Source organism: Anolis sagrei, chromosome 3 (genome assembly GCF_037176765.1).
Source record: "Anolis sagrei isolate rAnoSag1 chromosome 3, rAnoSag1.mat, whole genome shotgun sequence".
Lineage (NCBI taxonomy): Eukaryota > Metazoa > Chordata > Lepidosauria > Squamata > Dactyloidae > Anolis > Anolis sagrei.
Window position 1 is genome coordinate 26,333,528 of NC_090023.1, and position 24,628 is coordinate 26,358,155.

General features: G+C 42.7%; 1 protein-coding gene across 2 annotated transcripts in view; it reads left to right on the plus strand.

Annotated features, from left to right (window-relative positions):
- ATM (ATM serine/threonine kinase) overlaps positions 1 to 24,628 on the plus strand; it is a 91,635-nt gene that overhangs the window by 63,980 nt on the left and 3,027 nt on the right. For both annotated transcript variants that reach the window (XM_067466553.1, XM_067466554.1), the window contains exons 51-61: positions 1,398 to 1,499; positions 3,167 to 3,325; positions 3,547 to 3,685; positions 4,034 to 4,116; positions 4,249 to 4,389; positions 6,439 to 6,555; positions 8,416 to 8,565; positions 10,536 to 10,701; positions 11,805 to 11,891; positions 11,985 to 12,099; positions 13,369 to 13,432. In XM_067466553.1, the coding sequence (XP_067322654.1) occupies positions 1,398 to 1,499; positions 3,167 to 3,325; positions 3,547 to 3,685; positions 4,034 to 4,116; positions 4,249 to 4,389; positions 6,439 to 6,555; positions 8,416 to 8,565; positions 10,536 to 10,701; positions 11,805 to 11,891; positions 11,985 to 12,099; positions 13,369 to 13,432 (1,323 nt within the window). The remainder of the gene's footprint in view (positions 1 to 1,397; positions 1,500 to 3,166; positions 3,326 to 3,546; positions 3,686 to 4,033; positions 4,117 to 4,248; positions 4,390 to 6,438; positions 6,556 to 8,415; positions 8,566 to 10,535; positions 10,702 to 11,804; positions 11,892 to 11,984; positions 12,100 to 13,368; positions 13,433 to 24,628) is intronic.

Sequence of the window (24,628 nt, forward strand, 5' to 3'; positions counted from 1 at the left end):
TTCAAATACTTCTAAAAGATAATCATTATTATTATTAATCCCCTCAAACAAAAAGAAAACCTCCGGTCACTGAAAACGACTACTACCTAGTTGCCTCTCCTCTAGAGTAGAAAGTAAAAAGAGGTTTAAGGAAGCATTAAACCCGGATATTCAAGCATTCCCACTCCAGACAGGATCTGCAGTAGATTAAAAAGAGCTATTTCTTCCCTGGGAAGTGGGAAGTCTCCTTAAATGTCTCCTCAGCAGACAGAATGGAAAGAATCGCAGAAAGTCTTACCTTAACTCTGATTCTTTTAATGTAGGATATGGAAGGGGAACCTGTGGGAAGTCCCCCTGCCCCCATATAGGTTGCTTTCGTAACCTCGTTGCTGACATCTAGACTCCCTTGAAGGGAAAAAAGGAAAGGGTCCCAGGAAAAGGGTGCTTTTTTAACCCCGTTGCTGACACCTAGGCTCTCTTGAAGGAAAAAAGGAAAAGCTCCCAGTAATGGAAAGAGGAGCCCCATAAGTTCCCCATTGTCACCAATGGGCTGGACCTAGCCACATTTTTTGACTATGAACCGAAAATGGCTATCTAGCTACCTACCCATTTTCCAGAGTCATGCGAAAACAAATATGTGGGTCTACTGGTATCTGACCAGCAGAAACAGATCGAGGTTTAGGCGAAATGCACAGTTCCAATGCCTTGTAGAAAAGTGGAAAATTGCAATCTTGTTTCTCTGCATATATTGCCTTTATCCCGAGAGGAATTAATCAGAACCAGACCATAGCATAATAGATTCTCATTTTCTTTCCATTCATCCCCTTTCCTGCTTGTCCATCACTCTTAATTTCCTGTTTCTCCAGCCTACAGAATAATGTGGCTTTTTTTACAATTGTCTTCTGCTATGGAGTAATTTATATTAATTTATGACTTTCTTGGAATAGATATGAATTTTATGTTACTATTTATTTAATAAAACATTTCAATCCTACCTGTCATCCTAAGATCTCAGGAGAGGTTACAATAAAATCACCTTAAAACTAATTACAAACATTTCATATATGATTTTCTAATATAAAAACAGACAATTTAAATCTGGTTAAAATGGTCTTGAATAATGTAACTGTAAAATGAAGAGCCTGATCAAATAATTTGGTCCCAAAGGTTTTAATAAAAAGCCAGAACAGGGGGTTTCACAAGTGTAACTCAGGGACTGTAGTCTGATTGGGAAGTAACCAGTGCAGGAACTACATGACAGAGAGTGACAGTAACAAATGAATAAATATTTATATCAGAAGAATATCTTGCCATGTAATAACAACTGTGCACATGAACAATTGTGTTTCAGCACCAAAATTCTCTTCCTTCTGCTTGTGTTTTCTGACTTCATTTCACATTCCTTTGCTGTTCAATAGAAGGAGGCAAAGAAAATACCATCCTACAAGTTCCTGCCTCTGATGTATCAACTGGCTGCTCGAATGGGAACCAAGATGGGATTTCATCAAGTTTTGAATAATGTAATCAAAAAGTTTCATCTTCACTTAACACTTATATAGATAGATGGATATATATATATATATATATATATATAGGAAACATTTTATTTGTATTTATTTGACTGGATTTTAAGGGTTTTTAATGTAGCTTAATTTAGCTATTTCACTCTTTGTTGCCATTACTAGTATTGTTAGCTGAATACTACTGCAGCATAAGTTGAATTTGATTGTAAGTCGGAACAGGTACATTTTTAAGTTTAACTCCAGCTAAACATATATATTTGTTTTAGCTTTGGGTGTTATGGTTCAGCCGGATGAAGATGAGGTGTTTGGGGGTTCTGGGCCTTTAGAGCAAGATAATTCTCCAGCTGAGGGAACGGAGGGGGTTTTGGAGCAAGATGCTGTTGTTGAAACAGAGTGTGAGAGCGAAACTGTTTTAGAAGCCAACAGACCGGGAGGGGAGGATAACATTAGCCCATCCAAGGAAGCAATTGGCTTAGACAGAGATACCAGGCTGCTTCTAAGGGGGCAGAGATTGGAACACGGCATTTGACAACTGATTTAATTCTTTGCCCATATAAAAGGAGGATGATGAATGGTTTTGTGATGGTGTCGGATGATTTGGCTCTTTTAACTGTGATGATAATGTTTTAACGTGTATAGTGCTGATATTTTAACCGTGTAATGAAGTGGCATTGTGTTGTTATTGTATATTCTTTGTATGTTAACACATACAATCGGTCCGAATCCCTCTTTGAAGGTGAGAGGGTCGGTATATAAAACCTCGAAATAAATAAATAAATAAATAAAGAGATTCAGGTGCATGAAATCACTGAGAAAGAGCGGCAGAAGTAGTCATCTCAAGGTCACAAGAATGCGTTCATGTTTTGCAGTCCTTAAATTAGGGAGAGAGCTGTTAGGATTTTAGATCAAGCAACATTGCTACAGGTGTGTATAACTCCTGTCTTGTTCCTGGTTCATGCCTTAGATCAAGACCCAAGATTCATGGTCAAGTTTTGCCCCTTTTTATGGATTTACCATTGGATGTTCTGTTCTTTGTTTTCTGGATTAATGTTCCTGTTTTAACCATTGTTTTCTGGATTTACTATTGCTTTTGGGACTATTAACTCTTGGGTTTTTACTCTTCTATATACTTAAGGTGCCTTTGGCCTCTTTTTCTATATTTTTTTTCAATAAACTGTTTATTGCCACGTTTGTTTTCATGGTGAGTGCTGTGAGCAAGGTGAACTCCAGCTGAGGTGCAACATTGTGTAGCATAGGGAAGGGTTAACATCCCTGTGGTGTTTGTTTTGCTCTCTGGGCCCTATTCAGAAGATTTCATAGCACTTTCTGTCTCTGTGATCATTGAATTTTTAAAAATTTGGCTTGCTGAGGCAATAAAGATTGGCAATAAAGCTTCAGTGGAGACACCTTTTCCCCATGATAACTTTTTCAGTAGTGAAGATCCCTTCCGAGGGGTAGATTTTTCTCACTTCTTGTTATCATTCTTAAGTATAAGTCATTTGTAAATTGGATGCTTGTAACTTGGGGACTGCATGTACTCAAATACAAAAAACAACTAATTCATATCAAGCATCTGATGTTTGATTGAATGTTTAAATTACTTTAGCATATTAAATATATATATTACAAATGTAACACATCCAATATTTTTTTTATTTTAATAGCTTATAGCTCGAATCTCTCTAGACCATCCACATCACACTTTGTTTATAATCTTGGCTTTGGCAAATGCCAACAAAGATGAAATCCTGACAAAGCAAGAAACAGCTAGAAGAAGTGGCCTAACAAAGAACACGCCAAAAGAAACTTCTCTGCTGGACATGGTACTTTCACTTTCTCTATATTGGGTATATTTCAGGATGATAAAAATGTCTTTTAGTTGTTGAATATTCTCATCATATTGTCAGGATTGTAGAAAATTTGCTAACCACTAGTGTGTCCAATTTCCTTATGATTCCTTTGTTTTCTGTGTTATGACTAATTTTAGTGAGGAATATCCAAAAGTTACATTTGTGTTAAGCAGTGCTTTCTTTTTGATTCGTAGGATCGAATAAAGGCTGCTAGCAATATCATTAACATTGTGAAACACAGAAGAACTGATATGGTGGCAAAAGTTGAAACCCTTTGTGATGCTTATATCACTTTAGCAAACATGGATGCAAGTCCCTGGAAATCACAAAAAAGTAAGCATTTGGGGACTAGAGGGACTTGTGAATCAGACCCATCTCAAATTCAAACTCTATAGTTAATTTTGCGGAAACACTTAATTTTGTTTCTCGTGTATTTTTTTACTTAAGACATATTATTTTGGAAATTATAAGAAAGTGTTTGTTATACAATCAACTCCTAGTTTGTGTAGATATAAGTTTTAACGTTTTGAGGCAAGACTAATTCTCTGGCTTAGATTCACTTATATCAGAAACATACTATGAGCTGTATCTGTATAAGCTGGAAAGCAGTGTGCTGCTTTTCCTATGAAAAATACACGTCTAATATTGGAATTTCAGTGGTTCATGTATTGATTTTTGCAGGAGGTATAAATATCCCTTCTGATCAACCTATTATGAAGTTAAAAGATCTAGAAGATGTTGTTGTACCTACCATTGAAATTAAGGTAAATAAAGCTGACTTATAATTCTTACACAACTAGCACAGCATCATGCACATTTATTTTAGTAAACCAAGAAATAACTGTCCTCGTAATAAAAAAGAACAAATAAATGTTTACATTTATTCATGATTTTAGGTGGATCCAAGTGGAAAATATGAAAATTTGGTTACAATAAGGTCCTTCAAGACACAATTTCATTTGGCAGGTGGTCTTAATCTACCAAAAATAATAGATTGTATTGGATCAGACGGGATTGTGAGGAGGCAGCTTGTCAAGGTAAGTTCTTTGTGTTGTTACCGGTTTGAGAGATATTCTTGAATATTCAGCATTCTTCCCAAGTTTAGTTCCCATATTTCCCTGAGATGGACTCAAGTCTGTTCGTCTTCCAGTAATAGTTTATAAAGATCAATTATTGTACCTTTTATTGTTTGTTTTTTTACCTTAGTCTCTCTTTGGATTATCATCCTCTCAAATTTTGTATACTCTGTACCCTCCTTATATTTCTTTTGTTCCAGTTAACTTGTAGGCTTCTTATTCTTCCAAACGCTGTTAAATAAGCTTCCATTTTTCCCACTATTGTATTGAGTTTTTAACCATTAAAAGACTGTCATCTGCTAATACATTTCTTCTATACTTTTCTTTAGTTCCTATGCCTTTTATGTTAACTACTTCTCTAATTTTCATCACTATTGCAAACAAAATTGGGGAAAGGGGGCATCCCTGTCTCATATCTCAGGTTATACTTATTTTTTTTTCTGTTAAGCAATCATTCATCATTAATTAAGCAAAATTTGAATACAATTTACCAATTACGACTCTTAAATCTTTCTCCAAATACAATTGTCTCCAAAATCATTTTAAAGCAGGCCAAGATACACTATCAAAAGTTTTAAATATATCTAAAGATAATAAACTGACTTTTAAAAAAATTAATAGTATGAATTACATGAAATACCCATGAAAATTTGACATTTGTCTCCCTGCTATAAATTCACACCGATCTTTATTAATATATTTGTTTACAAATTCATTAATCCTTTTTGCAATTGCTGCAGTTAATATTTTTGCATCTTGGTTTATGAAAGAACTTTAGTTCTATATGATCCAAGATCTTAATACGTTTTAAAATTATAATCAGAGATTATTCCCATGACGGCGGGATCTTTTCACCTTATATTGTTTTATTACATGATTCTTTAAATTTGGGTATTAATGTTGTTTAAAATTTTTGTAATATTCTGATCCTAATCCATCCATTCCTGGGGTTTTCCAGCTTTTGGGTTATCTATAATCTGGGTTGCTGTGAGTTTTCTGGGCCACGTTCCAAAAGCATTCTCTCCTGACATTTCGCCAACCTCTATGGCAGGCATCCTCAAAGGTTGTGAACTCTTTACAACCTCTGAGGGTGCTTGCCATAGAGGTGGGTGAAATGTCAGGAAGGGAATGCTTCTGGAAATGACCAAACAGCCCAGAAAACTCACAGCAACCCAGTGATTCTGGTCATGAAAGCTTTCAATAACATATCTATAATCTCTTTAATCTCCTTTTCTGAGACTAATTGTTCCATATATAATTTATCTTTTTCCTGAATCTTTATTGTCCAAATATTTATTAATATATATGACACAATTAAAATCAAATTTCATATGTAGTTGAGGCAGACAATCGAAGGCTTAGGAGCCACATAGGGTCTCCTGTGAGGCCTTAGAGGTAATTTATTCCTCACCCCATGGAGCCACAGGGGCAATTAAAATGCTTCTTTAAACTGAGAAAGCTCCCCTAGCCATGGAGAGGCTTTCTTAATGGGTATTGATCCTTTGGGTCCTCTCTTGGACAATGCGGTAAACCAAAGATCAGTTCTGTAGGGACGAATGGGAAAGAAAAACCTCCTTTTAAAAATTGTCCCTAGCTTTTTTGCCACTTTTTTGAGAAGTGGGTTAGGGTTCTCAAAAATGGCCTATTGGACATACTTTTCAACATCTGTTTTGGATGCATGCTGGCAAATTTCATTTTATAATATAGTGGCTGACTTTGGTGTGGTAAAATGTTGGAAAATTAATATCCAGTTGAGGCAGCAATATGCTTTAAAATGTGTGAAATATTTGCAGGCTTCTAAACAACTATACAAGATTAATTGTACAGTGACAACACACTAGCAAACAGTACTGTGTTGGCTGCTATAAAGTGTAACCCTTGATGTATTTTGTGAGTTTAAGTTCCATTTGTTTTTGAGTAAATATACACTGAATCAGGCCGTATGAGTTAATGTTGCATTCCTTCTCGATTGATATGCCTTGAAAATTGTATTTTCATGTCTCCCTGAAGGGCCGTGATGACCTGAGGCAGGATGCTGTCATGCAGCAGGTTTTCCAGATGTGCAATACCCTGCTCCAGGAAAACACCGAAACTAGAAAGAGAAAATTAACTATCCGCAGATACAAGGCAAGTTTTATTGTTCTTTTGCCAAAGGATATTAATTACATGGTTGAAATAATGATTAAACTGCTTTATATAAAGTTAGACCATTGCTCATCTAGTTTGTCACAGTTAATTCTGTCTGCATGTGCTCAGCACTTCTCTGTACAAATTATTTTAACTGGTGATCACTGAAATTGAACCCAGAATCTTCTCACTGCAAAGCATTTGCTCTTCCACTGAGCTGCCATGATTCCCCTCTCTCATACGGGGCTGCCTTAGACTATTAGGACATAGTGTTGTGGTTCAGCCTGTGATTGTTTCTCTGCCTGAGGTTTCAGAGGACATTGAACAAGCCTCTGTAGACGCATAGGAGTCTGGTTCTGTACCTGATGGGTTTGAGGATTCACAGGAGTCTATTTCTGTACATATTGGAGCTGGGGATTCTGGGAAGGTTAGGCCAGCAGTGGATTTTCAGTTAGAGACAGATTCAAAGGCTGGTAGGCCTGAGCTAGCTTTCTCAAGAGAACCAAGGTCAGACTCTGATCTGAATGTGGTAATTGCAGATTTAGATTTTTCTGACTCACCAAAGTTAGATAGGAGAACAGAGACAGGCAGCTGAAGGGAGGCACCAGTCACAGCACCTCTTAATGAGAAAAGACCCCCTTGAGAGTTCTCAAGGGAAGAGACATAGTTTTCTAGGTATAAAGCAGATTTGATTTGGGCTATCCTTTAGAGCAGGGGTCCTCAAACTATGGCCCAGGGGCCAAATACGGTCCTCCAAGGTCATTTACCCGGCCCTCGCTCAGGATCAACCTAAGCCTGAAATGACTTGCAAGCACACAACAACAACAATCCTATCTCATCAGCCAAAAGCAGACCCACACTTCCCATTGAAATACTAATAAGTTTATATTTGTTAAAAATGTTCTTCATTTTAATTATTGTATTGTTTTAAGTGTATTTTGCATTACAAATAAGATATGTGCAGTGTCAAAGGAATTCATTCATGTTTTTTTCAAATTATAATAATAATCCGGCCCTCCAACAGTTTGAGGGACCGTGACCTGGCCCTCTGTTCAAAAAGTTTGAGGACCTCTGCTTTAGAGGAATCAATGTCTGGATAAAAGTATCAAGCAATAAGTTCCTTTGTCTCGTTCTCTCATGGTAAGGGATTCATGGACTCATGTTTAAAGTATCAAGTATTTTCCTGGTTTCCTGTATTGCTTCAAGAATCAAGTGGTTTAATGGACTCATGTATTTTTGGATCTTTGTTATACCTGTCATGTATTTTCGATCTTCTGGATTGCTGTGTTCTGTCAAGATTCCTAGTCATTTCAAGTGCCTTGTTTTACATGGATTATATTTTGCATTTACTTTTTATATTTTACCTATTTTTTGCTGAAGCTACTTTTATATCTTAATAAACTGTTTTGCTTATCATTGAACTCTGGAGTGTGATATTGGTTTAAAGGTGCTCTTCCATGGACCTGTCTAGCTCAATATGATTTGCTTTCATTAGCATTGACCCACTGAGGACTTTATCATCATCTGAGGTCTTGGTAAGGATTCTACCTTGAACAGTCTGCGGAGAAAGTCTTGTGCGATACTTCTGAGCTGATAATCTCTCCCATTTCTTACAGTTCACAGTTGGAGAGCGTGCCATGAACTGCAACACTCTCTCCAGCCAGACATCTCTGGAGTGATTTTCATCTTCTCTTTCCTTTCTGATAGAACCTGGTACCATATTGATATCATCTAGGAAACAAACCAGTTCCTTCATGAACCACAACCACAATTTGAATACATATTTGAGAACCATGGTTACAAAAAACTTGTGTTTAATGGTTCATAAGGACAGTTAACACATCTCTTCTTATGTCTTAGGTGGTCCCCCTCTCTCAGAGAAGTGGTGTCTTAGAATGGTGTTCAGGGACAATTCCCTTGGGTGACTTCCTTGTCAATACTGACAGCAGTGCTCACAAGCGATACAGACCAAATGACTATAGTAACTTAGACTGCCAAGGGAAAATGGTGGTAAGTAGACACCAATAAATAATTTGTTTCATTAAGTGTCATTCTCTGTATGGAAAGTTAACATGAGAAAACTTACTGAATCATGCAGCCATGTTAATTACTAGAAATCGGAATTTTAATATAGATTAATTTAAAATAATGTACTGTGCATGCTCGAGTTTAAGCCGACCCGAATATAAGCTGAGGCACCCAATTTTACTACAAAAAACTGGGAAAATATATTGACTCGAATATAAGCCGAGGGTGGGAAATGCAGCAGATACTGGTAAATTTAAAAATAAAAAAGATACCAATAAAATTACATTAATCAAGGCATCAGTAGGTTAAATGTTTTTGAATATTTACATAAAACTGTAAGATAAGACTGTCCAACTCTGATTAAACCATTATTCTAACCTTCTTCAATGTAAATGTGCTTACATGTCCTTCCAATAATATTTATTTATTTACTTTACTTGTATACCACAGTTTCTCAGCCCAACAGGCGACTCAACGCGGTTTACAACAAGGATAAGAATCAATCAACGATATACAATTTAAAACCATAAAAGCATAATATACAATATTGATACAATTTAATAATAGAGTAAAATAATAAATGTAATAATAACAATAATAGAATAAAATAATAAAATAATAATAAAGAGAAAAACAATAAATGTAATAATAAGAGTAAAATAATAAATGTAATATGTAATAATAGAGTAAAATAATAAATGTAATAATAGTAAATTGAGTAAAATAATAAATGTAAAATAACAATAATAAATAGAGAAGATAATAAATATAATAATAAATAGAATAAAATAATAAATGTAATAATAATAATAAAGTAAAATAATGTAAATGTAGTAAGAATAATAAATATAGAAAAATAATCAATGTAATAATAATAACAGAGTAAAATAATACATAACTTTGACTCAGGGAGAAGCCGAGGGGGGCTTTTCAGCCTTAAAAAAGGGCTGAAAAACTCAGCTTATACCCGAGTATATAAGGTGTACATACAAAGCATATATGAATATTGTGTTTAAACTTGGGTCTCATCTCCAAGATACCTCATGGCAAATACAGGTATTTCAAAGTCCAAAAAAAAATCCCAAACACTTCTCACCCCAATCACTTTTGATATTAAGCTATATCTGAGGTTAATATTCTAGGCATTGCTATATTTAATATCATCCATTAAATAATAATGGGAAATATCTGTTTAGCATAGTTTTGAATTTGTTAGCATTGACTGGACAGTCAAAAGCTAGAAATAGTGTAATCAGTATTAAAACTGTCATTCACAGTGTTCTTCTGACAGAGGAGGTCTGCTTGGCTTCGGCCTCTTTTCAGTCTGTGTCTTTCCTAATCTCCATTTGGCCAATCAGATTAGATACATGCAATGCTCTCCATTTAGGTAAACTGTAATTCCCGTCCAATAACAGAGATATTAGAGGTGATACAAGATGCCGAGATCTCTTGGTTCTTGGCTGCCTTCCATCAGATTTACATCAGCCAATACTTTCTAATGGCCCTTTCTTGGGTCCATTATAGATCAATTAATTCTTTATATTTACTCAACTAGCTTTTCATTCATTATAATTAGATTTGTCCTATGACTGGAACCAGACATATGCTCTCAGTGACACTCACACATTCCACAACGCACAAAGAACACATTATTTGCATCTTGGGGTTTTAAATTTTGCAGACTGTAAACCATTTCACTATTCACTATATTTGATAATTTGGCTTTTTCTCTAGTACATCACTATGTTTCACTGAGGCCTTGAGATATATCACCGAAATCCAATAATTTTATATCTGGTGATATTTTAATATATTTCAGTATTGTGTATGTGTGTGTCATGTTATGTTTTCACAAACCTAGCTATGCATAAACAAATAGCATGAGTTCAAGTTGAAAGAATAAGTAAGACAAACAAATGGTGTCTCCAAATTATTTGTGGTTCTCTTTAAAGCAAGCACAAAAGAAAAGTTTTGAAGAGAAATACGCCATCTTCATTGATGTATGCCAGAAGTTTCAACCTGTATTTCGCTATTTCTGTATGGAGAAATTTCTGGATCCTGCAGTGTGGTTTGAGAAACGTTTGGCATATACTCGCAGTGTTGCCACTTCATCAATAGGTAAAACTTGGTCAATCCCTTTTTTCTCCTTTGATTTTTCAGATCTCAATAAAATTGATGCATTGTTGGTTTTTAGAAGCAAAAGTGAACTACTTGATACTGTCTACTACAATTATGAAGATCCCACTTACTTTTCAGTTCCTAAATACTGTACATTTAACTGCCTATACTTTTGTATCTGATTTAGCTTTATTGCCATGAATAGAAAAACAGAACTTCCAGGTGCCTAAACTTTTGTGTGTGTCATGAGCAACTTGAAAAATTGCAAGTCGCTTCTGGTGTGAGAATATTGCAAGGACGTTGCCCAGGGGGACACCCGGATTTTTTACCATCCTATGGGAGGCTTCTCTCATGTCCCCGAATGAGAAGCTGGAGCTGACAGACGGGTGTTCACCTGCTCTCCGTATTTGAACCGCCAACATTTCAGTCAGGAGTCCTGCCAGGACAAGGGTTTAACCTGTGGCGTAATGTAAAATAAACCACATGTAGTTCACATTGGATCAGCCCACACACTGCCTTGCCAGAGAGAGAAAATATGCCATGCAGGTGGACAGTAAAGAACAAGTAGTTTACTCTTCTTAATTCAGAACAACATATGTACAATATGATCAGTTGCATCAACTCACTAAATGTAAGTTCAGAGAGATTTAAAATGTTATTTCTTTGTCCATATGAGTGACCTTCTTTCAGCAGCCAAGAAGCAAATCAGTCTGTCTCTCTCTGCTTCTCTCTTCATCTCTCTCTACCTGCATAGTTCAAAGCCTTAACAAAATTGCAACAGTATCCAAAAGTCCCAGGGTCAGCCATCACCACTGGCATTGCACAACCAATCAGCTTCATTCATCTTATTTTGCAGTTTACACACACACACACACACACACACACACACCTGATTCCTTGTATTCTGCAACGTAACCCATTGTGCCACAGGGAGCTCCCCCAGGTGGCTATGGTAACTAGGGATCTTTTTAATCCCCGGTAACTCTCAAACTATGATAGAGAAAATGCTAAGTAGTATGCTTCTGTTATACATTATCAGTACAATGAGATGTAGATTGTAGTGTAAACATATTTGGCTTTATACGAATGCCTTCTTTTTCCAGTTGGCTACATTCTTGGTCTTGGAGACAGACATGTACAGAATATTCTGTTAGATGAGCAAAGTGCAGAGCTTGTGCACATTGATCTAGGTAAGTATAAAAGCAAGAGATAATGCCCAGAATTGCATTTACATTGCATATATCAAATTATTGAAAATATTTATTTTCTTTCTTTTCTATTAGGTGTGGCTTTTGAGCAGGGCAAAATCCTTCCTACCCCAGAGACAGTGCCATTTAGACTAACAAGAGATATAGTAGATGGGATGGGAATCACTGGCGTAGAAGGGGTCTTCAGGAGGTAAAGTAGAAAAAGTGAAGCTACAGCCTTTCTCTATGTTTATTTACAGTATTTATATTTCGCCCTTCTCACCCCAAAGGGGGCTCAGGGTGGATCACAGAACACATATACGGCAAATATTCAGTGCTGTTTATATACTGACTAGACAGACAATTGTACATAGATAGAGATATATATAGGCTTTTATTTACTCTGCTTATATACCGCTGTTCTCAGCCCGAAGGCGACTCACAGCGGTTTACAACAAATAAGAACAGCAAAAAATTCAACGCTACAATGTAAAAGCAAACTACCTAACACATTACACAATTAATAAGCAATTACTACAATAACCATTCACTATCGTCTCATCATCAGAAAACATGATCCAAATTCGTCATCCATTGTTCCGTTAACCAATCATTGCACTAATTATTCGAACGCCTGCTCAAACAGCCAGGTCTTCACTTTTTTGCGGAATACCATTAGAGATGGTGCTAGTCTAATGTCCATGGGAAGGGCGTTCCACAGCCGAGGAGCCACCACCGAGAAGGGCCTATCTCTCGTCCCCGCCAGCCGTGCTTGAGAAGCAGGCGGGATCGAGAGCAGGGCCTCCCCGGAAGATCTCAAAGTCCTGGTGGGTTCATAGGCAGAGATGCGGTCAGATAGGTAGCTTGGGCCGGAACCGTTTAGGGCTTTAAAGGCCAACTGCAGCACTTTGAATTGAGCCCAGTAGCAAATCGGTAGCCAGTGGAGTTGGCGCAACAGGGGCTTTTCCCATCTTTGGCATCTTGGGGGCTTGTGCTCAGTTCCGGCGATGGGGGTACCTATTAATCTACTCACATTTTGGTTTCGAACTGCTAGGTAGGCAGAAGCTGGCCTAAAGGCTAGGAGTTCACCCTTACCCAGACCTCGAACTGTCAACCTTTGATTGGCAAGGTTTACTGCAGCTGGTGGTTAACTTGCTTTGCTAAAGCCCAGCACTTGTTATTGCTGAGTGTACAACAGAGTTACAGCTGTTCATATGTTTGAGAAATCGCTCAGTAGTTAACCAATGGAAGCCATATTTCAATTGATTTATATTTCACCTTTCTCCTGACATGGGACCCAAAGCAGCTTACAACCAAGTTAAAAAAACAAGAGTAGTAAAGCTAAAATCGTATTATGAACAAAAGGGTTAATTATAGTTGTAAAGTATTCTATTGCCCATAAAAATAAAATATATCCATGTATTCGAAGTATTAGTGACACTACTTTTGAAATTGGTCTTTGTCTGACATTGTCTTCTAGATGCTGCGAGAAAACTATGGCTGTTATGCGCAACTCCCAAGAAGCTTTACTAACTATTGTAGAAGTAAGTGGTTTGTTACTTAAGATAAACAACTGTAAAACAAAATTCTTGTTTTTATTCTTCGTGTCCTCTGCGAAATCCACACCTATGGGTTTCCCTTCGCGCATGCGCAGAAATCCGGAACATTCTAAGTTTGATGAAATAAAAAATGATTATTTTGAGGCTCCGCCCCCCTCCCCGCCCCCTCGTATATATATCCCACCGTGTGCGGGTGAGCTCTAGTTCATTTTTCCGCGCTAATCAGGCAGCATCTCGGAACGTTCTCTCTCCATTCTACCGGCTGGGCTTGACTTAAGGACTGTTTTTACTACCTCCGTCTCCTCTCCAACCCTGACTCGGACTGGCTGACTACTCTTTTGATTACAGGCTAAGCATGTCTTCTCCTTATTTCAAAAACTGCTCGGCCTGCGGGGCTACCCTCCCCGAGGCCGATAAGCACTCCAAATGCTTACTATGCTTGGGAGAGGCTCATAATCCCCAGTCATGCGACATTTGCCTCAGCTTTACAGCTAGAGCTCGCAAAGGCAGAGATAGCCGTTTGAAAGCGCTGTTATATGAGCGCGCTTTGGCTCCTCAGGCTTCTTCTGCCCCCTCCCATTCCTCCCCAACCCAAGAGCCCCCTCAGCCTTCCTCTCCACGTGCTGGAGATAGGCGAGACCCGGGCCAGGCGAGCGCTTCCTCAGTGGAGCCGCCGAGAAAAAAATCCAAGCCCTCAAAACAAGCTGCGAGGGCGACAAAAACAAAAGAGAAAGCCTCAAAGCAAAAAAAGGGACGGCAACTCACTGGCGAGCAGCCCTTGAGCCCCCCTACCCTGGAACCGATGCCCCATCTCTCCGGTTCCGTCACACAGCTTCAGGATCCCCTTCCCTCCTTGCTCCATTTGGAAGATCCTTCCTACCTTCCCCCGCTGGAGCTCCTGGATCCGCTGCAAACTGATCCTAATACGGAGCTTTCTCCTCCGCCCCTCCCTCCCTCCCAGTCATCTCCTCCTCCCTCCCCCAGCCCTCAGGATTCGCCGGTACCGAGGGAGACTCCTCCCTCGGAACAGCAAGCTTCAGCAGCGCGCGTTCCGCGCCGCCGCCAGCGCTCTCTCTCCCCTTCCCCTCATCCCTCTCCTAGCCCCCACCCTTCTAAAAGGGCCAGACACGAACAATATCATCCTTATAGCCCACAGGATTACCCTTATCACCTCTACCCTCCCCCTCCTCCTTACCCTATGTACCCCTTCTACTATCCCCCTCCCCCCAACCCCACCAGGGACTACAGTGCCCATTATCCACCCCAGTTTGGATACCCACAACCCCCACATGCAGCCCCTACAGCCACACTTTCTCATCCTCCAGAGGAACACATTGCTCCAGACCCCCCCCAACCACTCCAAGACCCCCTCATTCAGACTCACCAAGAATCAGAGATAATGGACTTGGAATCAACAGATGAGACTCCACTTATACATGAACCACTCCCAGACCCTGACCCTTCTCCCAAGAACTTGGAAGAATTTAAAAAATTCTCTGCCCTGCTAATAAGGCTAGCTAGGACCCTAAATCTGGCTACACCTGAACCCACAGACACTGTGGTAGACCCCTGCTTTACTTCTACTGAACAACAACAGCCCATGTCTACTGTGTTGCCCACCTTACCATTTCTACTAAAAATTTTAAAAAATACTGGAGTCGCTCCGGCTATGATCCCGGCAACTCCTAAAAGAGCAGAAAATTTATACCGTATTGATCTCTCCGCAGCTTCATGGCTTTCTAAAATGCCTAAAGCAAACTCCATTGTAACTGATGCTCAACCAAAACCTGTCCAAACTAACCAGACCTCTCCCTCTGATAAAGAGGGAAGGAAACTTGACTCCATGGCCAAGAAATTCTATTCCTCAGCATGCTTGTTTGCACGCATGGCTCATTATGGGGTTTATATGAGTGTATATCAAACCCACCTATGGAACAAAATATCACCCTACCTGGAACTGTTACCTCCAGCTGATCAGCCACTGGCTCTAGCTTTTAAGCAAGAGGCCCTACTTTTGTCATCTTTACAAAAGGATCTTGCAAGAAATACAGCAGACACTGCTGGCAAACTCATTGCAGGCTCGGTGGCCCTTCGCCGCCATGCCTGGCTAAGGGCTGCTATCCTCTCCCAATCACAACGCAACCTCATCGAAAACCTGCCTATGGACGAAGCAGGACTTTTCAACCCGGAGACTGATTCGCAACTCGAGCATTCTCATAAAATGAAACAAACGGTCTTTAAATATGACCAACAACCTCACTCTTACCAACGCCAACGATGGGGCTCATATTACTACCGCCCTCATTACTACAACAGACCTTATAACACCTCCTTCTACAGAGGACGACAGAGATCTTACACCCAGTCTACAGCCCCGAGACGGCCTCAGCTTCCTTTCAGAGGTCAGTACCGTGGTACCAGACCCTCCAATAACAATAAACGTCGTTTTTAGCACATCACTAACCATTACCACTCATCCTTCCATACACACACCACCATTCACATACTTCAATAGACTACAGCCGTTTCTTCCAGCATGGCAATCTATCACCACAGATGCCTGGGTTTTGGACATAATTGAAAGAGGATATGCGATAGAGTTTGACACATACCCACCTGTTGGAAAGGTCCTCCTTACACAACCCTCCCAGGAGATTTGGGAAGAGATACACTCGCTCCTTCAAAAGGGCGCCATATCTCCCAACCCCACACACAATACCGACACCTGCTTTTTTTCTCGATACTTCCTAATAGACAAGAGGGACGGGGGACTACGCCCCATCCTAGATCTTCGTAGGCTTAATACCTTCATCACACCACGCAAATTCCGCATGGTTACACTTCCTAACATACTACCCTTCATCCCACCGGGAGCGTGGCTAGCGACGGTGGATCTACAAGATGCCTACTTCCATATCTCAATTAGGAACTCCCATCGCAGGTTCCTCACCTTTGCAGTGCAAGACAAACACTTCTCGTTCAACTCCCTCGCGTTTGGCTTGTCCACCGCACCCAGAGTGTTTACAAAATGCATGTCAGTCATAGCGGCGCACCTCCGCCAACAAAACATCGTGGTTTTTCCTTACCTGGATGACTGGTTATTTTGTTCTATATCAAAAACGCAACTGTGCAAAGATATTCATTACGCCTTATCTCTCTTACAGGACTTGGGTCTGGTTGTGAACCAGGAAAAATCCCATCTCACCCCAACCCAACGAATCCAGTTCATCGGAGCCATCATAGACTCCACCCTCCAAAAGGCCTTCCTTCCAGACGACCGTTTCACCAACCTTCAGCAATCAATCCTAAATCTCCAACAATCCCGTCGGGCCTCGGCCTGGGCTATCCAGTCTATCCTTGGACACATGTCATCTACCACAAATGTAACCCCATTTGCCCGCCTAAAGATGAGGCCGCTGCAGAGATGGTTCATCAAGTCATTCGACCCCCTACGAGAATCTCAATCCCGAATCCTATACCCACCCCACTCCGTCCTCCACTCCCTCTCATGGTGGACAAAGCAATACAATGTTCAATCGGGTATGCCTTTCACCCAACCTCACCCATCCATGTCCCTCACGACAGACGCCTCCAACTCGGGCTGGGGAGCGCACCTCAAAGGTTTCAAAGTGAGCGGCCACTGGTCCCCTCAGGACCGAAACCTACATATAAACGCACTCGAGATGATGGCGGTAGAAAAGGCCCTCAGAGCCTTTGTCCGCATCGTTTCGAACCGCAAACTCCAAATTGTGACAGACAACACTGCAGTCAAATACTACATCAACAAACAAGGGGGAACACGCTCTCACACCTTACTAGCCATATCGACACGAATTTGGGAATGGTGCATCCAGAGGAACATCCTCCTCACAGCCATCCACCTACCAGGCCAGGACAACATACTGGCGGACTCTCTAAGCAGGTCCTCAAAGAACAACCACGAGTGGCAACTACATCCCACACAATTCAAAACTCTCACCCACAAATGGGGCACCCCCATCATAGACCTATTCGCATCCCCTGTAAACACACATTGCCCTCTCTACTGCGCAAGGCTCCGCCCTCACGCATCCCCAGGTTGTCTAGGAGATGCCTTTCTGTTCCTATGGTCTCCAGGCCTCCTTTACCTATTCCCACCTCTCCCTCTCCTATCCCCAGTCATAGCCAAGATAATTCAGGACAATACCGATTGCATCCTGATCACCCCCTGGTGGCCGCGTCAGCACTGGTTTGCTCCTCTCCTCTGCATCTCCAACAAGGAGTTCCTCCGCCTCCCCCCAATCCCGGACCTTCTCTCAATAGAGAACGGCCTGGTCCTCCATCCGGACCTCCACTCCCTTTCCCTAACGGCGTGGAGGATCAAACCACAATGAACCTATCCGACGATGTTTCCAGAATTCTGTTGGCCGCCCATAAACCTACCACTAAAAAGTCATATCATTATAAGTGGTCATCTTTTCAAAAGTATACTCAAACAGTGGGCTACACGCCCACCTCAGCACCTATTTCGGTGATACTAGATTTCCTTGTTACCCTTTCTAACAAGAATTTCTCCCTTTCCTCGGTTAAGTGCTACTTGGCAGCAATCTCTTCTGTTCGCAGGAAATTCGGCTTGCCGTCCCTTTTTCAAGACAACCTTGTCCAGTTGTTCCTCAAGGGCTATAAAAACGTTCACCCTCCTACGTCCCTTCCTTCACCTCAGTGGAGCCTAGAGTTAGTATTATCCCAGTTGTCAAAACCGCCCTTTGAACCTATGGCCTCTGCCGACATTTCCCACTTGTCTTGGAAAACGGCATTTCTCGTGGCCATTACGTCTGCTAGGCGATCGAGTGAGTTGACAGCTCTACGCTCAGACCCTCCATACATTAGGTTCCATGACGACAAGGTGGTCCTCCGGACCGATGTTACGTTTTTGCCCAAAGTTGTTTCTCATTTCCATATGTCACAAGATATTGTTCTCCCGGCCTTTTTCCCTAACCCATCCTCCCCGTTGGAGGTAGCGTTACACTCCCTTGATGTTAAGAGAGCACTCTCCTTTTATCTACATAGGACCTCCACCTCTAGGAAGTCCCCTAAGTTGTTTTTGAAATACAGAAAAGACATGCTGGGCCACCCTATATCATCTCAAGGGTTGGCCTCTTGGATTGTTTCGACGATCCAACTAGCTTACCAATTGGCAAAGAAAGAACCTCCTTCTCACATCGTGGCTCACTCGACACGTTCGGTGTCCACGTCCCAAGCTTTTCTTCGAGGAGTCCCCTTGGACCAAATCTGTAGAGCAGCCACGTGGTCTACTCCCTCCACGTTTGTCTCCCACTACAAGTTGGACATACAAGCAAAGAAAGACGCTGCTTTTGGCAGAGCCGTCCTCTTCTCCTGCGTGGCATGACCCACCTCCAGGTCAGTAGCTTGCTATTCACCCATAGGTGTGGATTTCGCAGAGGACACGAAGAATAAATTTAGGTTGCTTACCTGTAACCGTATTTCTTCGAGTGTCCATCTGCGAAATTCACACAACCCGCCCTTCCTCCCCTCTGTCATGCCTCTAGACCTAGCTGTGATTAGCGCTGGGGAACTAGAGCTCACCCGCACACGGTGGGATATATATACGAGGGGGCGGGGAGGGGGGCGGAGCCTCAAAATAATCATTTTTTATTTCATCAAACTTAGAATGTTCCGGATTTCTGCGCATGCGCGAAGGGAAACCCATAGGTGTGAATTTCGCAGATGGACACTCGAAGAAATACGGTTACAGGTAAGCAACCTAAATTTATTCTTCGTGTCCTCTGCGAAATCCACACCTATGGGTTTTCCGTCGCGCATGTGCAGAAATCTGGAACATTCTAAAGTTTAATGAATAAAAAATGATTATTCTAAGCTCCGCCCACCTCCCCGCCCCCTCGGTATATATGCCGTCGCATGCGGCTGAGAGGTAGTTCCTTTTTCCGCGCTAATCAGACAGCATCTCGGAACGTTCTCTCTCTGTATACTACTGCTTTTGACCAAGGACTGCCTTCTGACCCGTCTTCTCCATTCCTGACTTGGACCGGCTGACTACTCTTATTGCAGGCTAGCATGTCTTCTCCTTATTTCAAAAACTGCTCGGCCTGCGGGGCTACTCTGCCCGAGGCCGATAAACACTCTAAATGTTTACTTTGTCTTGGGGAGGCCCACAATCCCCAATCATGTGAGATATGTCTGAGCTTTACAACTAGAGCCCGCAAGGGCAGAGATTCAAGATTAAAAGCTTTACTTTATGAGCGTGCCCTGGCTCCCCAGGCTCCTCCAGCCCCCTCCCATTCCTCCCCAGCCCAAGAGCCCCCTCAGCCTCCCTCTCCATGTGTTGGAGATAGGCGAGATTCGGGCCAGGCGAACGCTTCCTCAACGGAGCCGCCAAGAAAAAAATCCAAGCCCTCAAAGCAAACCACGAGGGCGACAAAAGCGAAAGAAAAAAATTCAAAACAAAAAAAGGGACGGCAACTCACTGGCGAACAGCCCTTGAGTCCCCCTATACTGGAACCGATGACTCACCTCTCCGGTTCCGCCCTCCAGCTCCAAGATCCTCTCCTGACCATGCTCCATATGGAAGACCCTTCCTATCTTCCCCCTTTGGAGCTCCTGGATCCGCAACTGGATCTGCAGGCTCAGGCCTCGACGGAGCTTTCCCCTCCGCCCCTCCCTCCCTCCCAAGCCTCTCCTCCTCCTTCCCCCAGCCCACCAGATTCCCCGGCACCGGAGGAAACTCCTCCCCCAGGAAGACAAACCTCGCGCTGCCGCCAGCTTTCTCCTTCCCCTCAGCCCCCTCCTAACCCCCTCCCTTCCAAAAGAGCTAGATTGCACCCTGCGGAGCAATATCACCCCTATAGTCCCCAGGACTACCCTTACCATCTTTACCCTCCCCCACCACCATATCCTATGTATCCCTTCTATTACCCACCCCCCCTCAATCCTAAGGACTACAATGCCCATTATCCACCCCACTTTGCCTACCCACAACCCCCTCATGTCCCCCCAACAGCCACACTCTCTCATCCTCCTGATGAACAGCTTCAACCTGACCCTCCTCAACCCCTCCAGGACCCACTCATTCAGACTCAACAAGAAGCTGAGACAGTGGACCTTGAATCCACTGATGACACCCCAGTTATCCATGACCACCTTCCAGACTCTGACCCCTCTCCTAAGAATTTAGAAGAGTTTAAAAAATTCTCTGCCCTTCTGATAAGACTCTCCAGGGCCCTAAACCTTGCTACACCTGAACCCACAGATACTGTGGTAGATCCATGTTTCACTTCTACTGAACAACAACAACCCACTTCCACTGTGTTGCCCACTTTACCCTTCTTACTAAAAGTTCTAAAAAATACAGGAGTGGCCCCGGCTATGATCCCGGCAACTCCCAAGAGGGCAGAAAATTTATACCGTATTGACTTATCCTCAGCTTCATGGCTATCTAAAATGCCTAAAGCAAATTCTATTGTGACTGATGCTCAACCAAAACCTGTACAAACAAATCAAACCTCCCCCTCTGACAAAGAGGGAAGGAAACTTGATTCTATGGCCAAAAAATTTTACTCCTCAGCGTGTCTATTCGCACGCATGGCTCATTATGGAGTGTACATGAGTGTATACCAAACTCACCTATGGAACAAAATATCACCCTATCTAGAATTGCTACCACCAGCCGACCAACCACTGGCTCTGGCCTTTAAACAAGAAGCCCTCCTATTATCATCTTTACAAAAGGACCTGGCAAGAAATACAGCTGATGCTTCAGGCAAACTCATTGCGGGCTCGGTGGCCCTTCGTCGCCATGCCTGGTTAAGGGCTGCTATCCTCTCACAATCTCAACGCACCCTTATTGAAAATCTTCCTATGGATGAGGCAGGTCTCTTCAACCCTGAAACTGACTCACAACTTGAGCATTCTCATAAGATGAAACAAACGGTCTTCAAATATGACCAACAACCAAATTCTCATCAACGCCAGCGATGGGGCTCATATTACTACCGCCCTCACTACTACACCAGACCCTACAATACCTCCTTCTACAGAGGACGACAAAGACCTTACAGCCAGTCTACAACTCCACGACGCCCGCAACTCCCTTTCAGAGGTCAGTACCGTGGTACCAGACCTTCTAACAACAACAAACGTCGTTTTTAGCACACCTCTCATCACTGTCACTCATCCTCCCACACACACCCTACCACTTACATACCTAAACAGATTACAACCTTTTCTACAAACCTGGCGGACTATAACTACAGACGCCTGGGTCCTAGACATAGTCGACAGAGGTTATGCAATAGAGTTTGACAATTACCCGCCTGTTGGAAAAGTTCTCCTCACCCAACCCTCCCAGGAGATCTGGGAAGAGATTTACTCTCTCCTTCAAAAGGGAGCCATATCGGTCAACCCTGCTCATGATTCCAACAAATGTTTCTTTTCTCGATATTTCCTGATAGACAAAAGGGATGGGGGCCTACGCCCCATCCTAGATCTTCGCAGGCTCAACACCTTTATTACACCACGCAAATTCCGCATGGTTACACTCCCTAACATACTTCCATTCATTCCACCAGGATCATGGCTAGCAACAGTAGACCTCCGCGACGCCTACTTCCACATTTCAGTTAGAGAATCCCACCGCAGGTTCTTGACCTTTGCGGTACACAACACCCAATTCTCATTCAATTCTCTTCCATTTGGCTTGTCCGCTGCACCCAGAGTATTCACAAAATGCATGTCAGTTGTAGCTGCACACCTCCGCCAACAAGGCATAACGATCTTTATGTACCTGGATGATTGGTTATTTTGCTCTCTCTCAAGGACGCAACTGTGCAACGATATTCATTACACCTTGTCTCTCTTGCAGGACCTGGGTCTGGTTGTAAACCAGGAAAAATCCCATCTCATCCCAACACAAAGGATCCAGTTCATAGGAGCCGTGATAGACTCCAACCTCCAAAAAGCTTTCCTCCCGGAAGACCGCTTCCTCAATCTTCAGCAAGCCATCTTGAACCTCCAAAAATCTCGACGAGCTTCGGCTTGGGCCATCCAATCCATACTTGGCCACATGTCATCTACCACAAACGTGACCCCATTCGCCCGTCTGAGGATGAGACCACTTCAGAGATGGTTCATCAAATCATTCGACCCCCTCCGGGAACCTCAACCCCGTATCTTATACCCACCACACTCCGTCCTCCACTCCCTGTCATGGTGGACAAATCAGTACAATGTTCAATCAGGGATGCCCTTCATCCAACCTCACCCGTCCATGTCCCTCACGACCGACGCCTCCAGCTCGGGTTGGGGAGCGCACCTCAAGGGGTTCAAAATAAGCGGCCATTGGTCCCTTCAGGACCGCAAGTTCCACATCAATGCACTCGAGATGATGGCGGTAGAAAAGGCACTCAGAGCCTTTGTCCGCATCGTCTCAAACCACAAAGTACAGATTGTGACAGACAACACTGCAGTCAAATACTATATCAACAAGCAAGGGGGAACACGTTCCCAAACACTATTGTCCATATCGACACGGATTTGGGAATGGTGCATTCGGCGGAATGTCCTTCTCACAGCTATCCACCTACCAGGCCAAGACAACACACTAGCGGACTCTCTGAGCAGGTCCTCCAAAAACAATCACGAATGGCAACTTCATCACACACAATTCAGAGCCCTCACCCACAAATGGGGCACTCCCAGGATAGACCTGTTTGCGTCCCCTGCGAACTCGCATTGCCCTCTCTACTGCGCAAGGCTCCGCCCTCACGCATTCCCAGGTTGTCTCGGAGACGCCTTCCTATTCCAGTGGTCCCCAGGCCTACTCTATCTCTTCCCACCCCTTCCTCTCCTATCCCCTGTCATAGCCAAAATAATTCAGGACAAGACAGATTGCATCTTAGTCACCCCCTGGTGGCCGCGCCAGCATTGGTTTGCCCCTCTCCTCCAGATCTCCAACAAAGAATTCCTCCGCCTCGAGTTGACTCCAGACCTTCTCTCTCTGGAGAACGGCCTAGTCCTCCATCCAGACCTCCGCTCCCTCTCCCTGACGGCGTGGAGGATCAGACCACAATAAACCTATCGGACGAAGTTTCACGAATAATTTTAGCCGCCCATAAACCGACCACGAAGAGGTCATATCTATATAAGTGGTCATCATTCGAAAAATTTACACGAACAGTGGGATACACACCCTTCTCAGCACCAATTCCTGTGGTTTTGGACTTCCTGGTGCTACTTTCCGAAAAAAAAATTCTCCCTCTCCTCAGTTAAGTGTTACATAGCAGCGATATCCTCCTATCGCAAAAAGTCCGGCTTGCCGTCCCTTTTTCAGGATCACCTGATTCAATTGTTTCTCAAGGGCTATAAAAATGTTCACCCTCCTACCTCCCTTCCTTCCCCTCAGTGGAGCCTAGAACTAGTATTGTCACAATTGTCAAAACCTCCCTTTGAACCCATGGCCTCCAATGACATTTCCCACTTGTCCTGGAAAATGGCATTCCTTGTGGCCATTACGTCTGCTAGACGATCGAGCGAGCTTACGGCCCTTCGCTCTGACCCTCCCTATGTTAGGTTCCATGATGACAAGGTGGTCCTCCGGACCGATGTTACGTTTTTACCCAAAGTTGTTTCGAATTTTCATATGTCGCAGGATATTATTCTGCCAGCGTTTTTTCCTAACCCATCCTCCCCGTTGGAGGTAGCATTACACTCCCTCGATGTTAAGAGGGCTCTTTCCTTTTACCTTCATAGGACCTCCACTTATAGAAAATCCCCTAAGTTGTTTTTGAAATACAGAAAAGACATGCTAGGCCACCCTGTATCCTCACAAGGGCTGGCCTCGTGGATTGTTTCAACAATCCGTCTAGCTTACCAATTGGCAAACAAAGAACCTCCTTCTCATATTGTGGCCCACTCAACACGTTCAGTGTCCACTTCTCAGGCCTTTCTTCGTGGAGTCCCGTTGGACCAAATCTGTAGAGCAGCTACGTGGTCTACTCCATCCACGTTTGCTTCACACTACAAATTGGACATACAAGCAAAGAAAGACGCTGCGTTTGGCAGAGCTGTCCTTTTTTCCTGCGTGGCATGACCCGCCTCCAGGTCAGTAGCTTGCTATTCACCCATAGGTGTGGATTTCGCAGAGGACACGAAGAATAAATATAGGTT